This window comes from Sitodiplosis mosellana, unplaced genomic scaffold (genome assembly GCF_009176505.1).
Source record: "Sitodiplosis mosellana isolate CC-2019 unplaced genomic scaffold, AAFC_SMos_1.0 Smas_scaffold_5658, whole genome shotgun sequence".
Taxonomy (NCBI): domain Eukaryota; kingdom Metazoa; phylum Arthropoda; class Insecta; order Diptera; family Cecidomyiidae; genus Sitodiplosis; species Sitodiplosis mosellana.
Genome location: NW_022600900.1, coordinates 1 through 3,875, shown reverse-complemented (window position 1 = coordinate 3,875; position 3,875 = coordinate 1). Strand labels below are relative to the sequence as shown.

Sequence of the window (3,875 nt, the reverse complement as noted above, 5' to 3'; positions counted from 1 at the left end):
TTCAAGAAAAAAAATTAGACGATTTTGTTCTGTGTTCATCGTGGAAATTATTTTCGTTTTTTCTTCGAAATTGTTTGGTGTTGATAATGAAAATGAAATTATTTTTTGATGAAAGTAACGGAAACGTTTCCTGTTTTAATGCTGTAGAACTGAAAGGAAGTGCTAGAAATATGGTTCAAAACTGAACCGTTGAATGGACGAAACAAACGGGAATCCCGAAGGTTCTAAAAACGCAAGCATAAAATTTTATCAGCTTTTTTGGAACATAAAATTGAGCATTATGAATACATTTAGCTGAAGGCCACTCTTTTGACGAAAAGATAAAGAAAAGAGAAATCAGTCACTGAGTTTTCAACTTGTTACATTTTTAAATTTATCAAACAACCGCTTCGCTTGGAATTGATAAACGAAAGCCTTTTTTACTAATTAAAATTGAAATGTTCAAAAGGGAACAATAAATGAGATTCCTGCTTAGTTGCAGTTTTATATTCGATCTGAAAACGTTGACTTTCGTGTACTATTCCTGTTTGACAAAATGAGATTTGTTATAGCTTGTGCGTTTGTTTTGATTCTGGCCAAAGGATTGCATGGCTGTATTGAGATTCCTGGTTTTATATTAAGTAAAAATCATGAATCACGATACATTTTTTGCAATGAATCTTTTGATGTTCGTCATAATGAGTGTGATTATTCTTCTGTGAAAGTGCTAAAAATTCAGAACTGCTCTGCCAAATGGATCGACTTCCGATTAAATGTGTATCAAAATTTGCGCACATTGGACATTTCGTTTTCGAACTATACGAAGTTTGACCAAATATATTTAAATTTTTATTATTTGAAGCGGTTTAATGTGTCTTACAATAATTTAACGGAAGTACACGATAATCTATTTTTCAAAACAACACAGCTAAAGGAAGTGGATTTTTCGCACAACCAAATCAAGGAACTTCATAAATTGACATTTTTAATAGTGTCAAAGCTATCAATAATAAACGTTTCGCATAATCAAATCGAAGAAATAGATTCGGATGTATTTAGTGAACTTTCCGATTTAGAAGAGCTCGATCTAAGTGATAATAAAATTAGATGGATTTCATACTACGCTTTTCCAAAGAATTCCAAATTGAAAACACTCAACCTCAAAAATAATCCAATCCGACGGTTGGATTGCAGCATTACACGATTACTGAATGGCGTGACTTCAATAAACGTGTCGTTCGAAAATGTTACTGTGTTTGATTTATCTTGTGCGAACCCTATGGAATGGGCTGTGATTGAAAAAGAAATAATTTTCAAGAATGCAAACAACAAAAATGAGCTTCGATATCCCAAGATTGATTTCAAACATTTACGCGGTCTCTCTATCAGCGGAAATCAATTGCAGAACCCGCAAGGCATCGTAGAATTGTTGGGAGAATCGATTCAGTACCTGCATTTAGGTGGAAACATATTGGGCGAGGTGAATAAGACAGCATTTCAGGGTTTGAGCAATTTGATACGTTTATATATAAGTGATACAAGTCTCTCATTCACTGAATCCAATCCCTTCGAGAATCTTAACGAACTGACGGAACTTGATATTTCTTATAACAATTTAACAACACTGAATATCAGTTTACTTTCGAAATCTTTGAGTAATTTACGGACTTTTAATGGAGCTGGAAATCAATTTAATAACAGTGTAGAAATCATACACAGTCTCGGATCAAATCTGGAACACTTGGACCTTTCTCAAAATATCATCGGAACATTGAATCGCAGCACATTTGAACATCTTTGGAATTTGACTGCGTTAAATTTGTCAGACACACATTTGGAACATTTCGATGTGAAATTACATGAAGTTCGAAAGTTAGACATTTCACGAAACCAATTGAAGCAATTGAATGCGTCTTTACTGAGGCATACTTCAAAAAAGTTATGGCTCTTTCACGCAGCCGATAACAATTTTGAAAATACAGCTGAAATCATACGAAGTTTGGGAATTTATATAGAAAGTCTGGATCTTTCTGGAAATTATGTGGGAAAATTGGACGAAACTACATTTAAACAGCCTTCACTTATTTGGCTCTCGCTTCGACGCACCAATTTATCGATTCCTGATGTTAAACCCTTCGAAGCTTTCAAAGCTAAGTTGGTGTACCTTGATATTTCCTGCAACAATTTAACAAGATTGAACTTCTTCACATCAGATGTTTTCTCACATTTAAAAAAAATTAACTTGAGCGAGAACCAACTGACGCAACTAGACGGTCTTACCGAAGATTCATATCCACAACTCACTGAATTGGACATCACGAATAACCAAATGAATTGCACATACCCATCCATGTTCAGAGAACAATGGGAAAAAATAGATATAATCGGAGATCCGTGCCAATTTGAAAACATTGAAACTCAAAACCAAACTGACACCAGCTTGGGAAATACTTCAATAAAAAATATTACAGAAAGCGCAACGATAACTACTTTTCAAATTGAAAATGATAGCGAAGCTCAAACCAAGTTCACAATTCCTCCATCTGTGCCAAGTTCTTCTTCTGTTGTTCCGTATGTTGTTTCGATCGGTTGGTCTGCTCTAATCATCATCAATATTGTAGCCGTCGTTGTCTTCCTTCGTCGGAAGTCATCTTCGAAAAGCAGCGAACAAATGCAGGTTTCTTACCGCCGAAATGACAATGGCGAAGAGCTACAGCCAGAACCACAACATGAGCTACATGAAGAGTTAAATCCGGAAGATCACATTTACGAGGAAATCGAAGAACGAGAACGCCTTTATGACCACCTAGAATTTGGAGTCCGTCCCATGCCAATATCAACTGAAAATCAACACTATCACAACTTCACATTGGCCAATCGGGATCGGGGAACTCAACCTCAAAACGTAATTTACATTTCATGCGTAAACAACTCAAAATTCAAACAGAATGCACTGACAATTTTTACACTCTATCTTTTTCAGATTTGAGGAAATCGAGGTTTCTCCATCGGAGAATCTCCAAGCTTAGACGGGAAACATGAAATTCTTTCAATTTACAACAAATAAACACACCATAGTGTGATGACTTGTGGAATTTGTGTGATTTTGTGTCACGAGTGTGAGTTAATGAGTATTTATCGAGGTTGGCAGCTGCACACGGTCCGGAATAGATCACCGCATACTCACGTCGATAAACACTTGAGCCATGTCTGAGACCATCACCAAAACTGATGTCCGACTGATTCGAGCGACGAAAAAACAAATATAATTAATTACACACGCTGACAGTAGACCCTAGATCTAAATAAAGACTGCGAAACTGCGAAACAGACCTAAAAGTGCATTTTGTTCCATCGGTAGTTTTGTATCAACTATTTCTATACATACCTCGACATGCATCTGAATGAATTGATCGAATCGCGCCCTTATTTTGTGTTGGCTTCATTCCATTTTGCCAATTTTGTTTAAAGTTTTCAGCTCTGTTCCTCGACAAAAAGAAAACATGATTAAATAACACGATCCGACTGACATTGACAAAAGGACACTCATATAACTGATGAGATAATAAACGGAAACGTTTCTCATTTGGCTGCTTACAAAAAGTTCAATGGCGAAACCATCTAAAAATGTGAAAAAATCGTCGAATTTTTGTTCCGCAAAAATGATTGATCAATAATTGATCTCACGCACGAGAACGCCATAGATTTGCATAAGATTCGAAGCTCGTTGATGGCTTTTGAAAAGAGTTTTCGACGTTTTTTTTTAAATGTAAGACAACTTTTCAAAATGTCCCAAACTCAACTTAAGCATCTCCTCAATACATCAAATTTTCCTTTCAATAAATAATGTTCAAGAAAAAAAATTAGACGATTTTGTTCTGTGTTCATCGTGGAAA

The 3,875-nt window shown here is 35.6% G+C and overlaps 1 protein-coding gene across 1 annotated transcript; it reads left to right on the top strand.

The window, feature by feature from the left end:
• The first annotated feature begins 119 nt into the window (after positions 1–119).
• Positions 120–3,842, top strand: LOC129572877 (protein artichoke-like). Its single transcript, XM_055452992.1, has 2 exons — positions 120–2,884; positions 2,963–3,842. The coding sequence occupies exons 1-2, from the start codon at positions 536–538 to the stop codon at positions 2,966–2,968; spliced, it is 2,355 nt and encodes a 784-aa protein (XP_055308967.1). The 5' UTR covers positions 120–535; the 3' UTR covers positions 2,969–3,842.
• Positions 3,843–3,875: the final 33 nt, after the last annotated feature.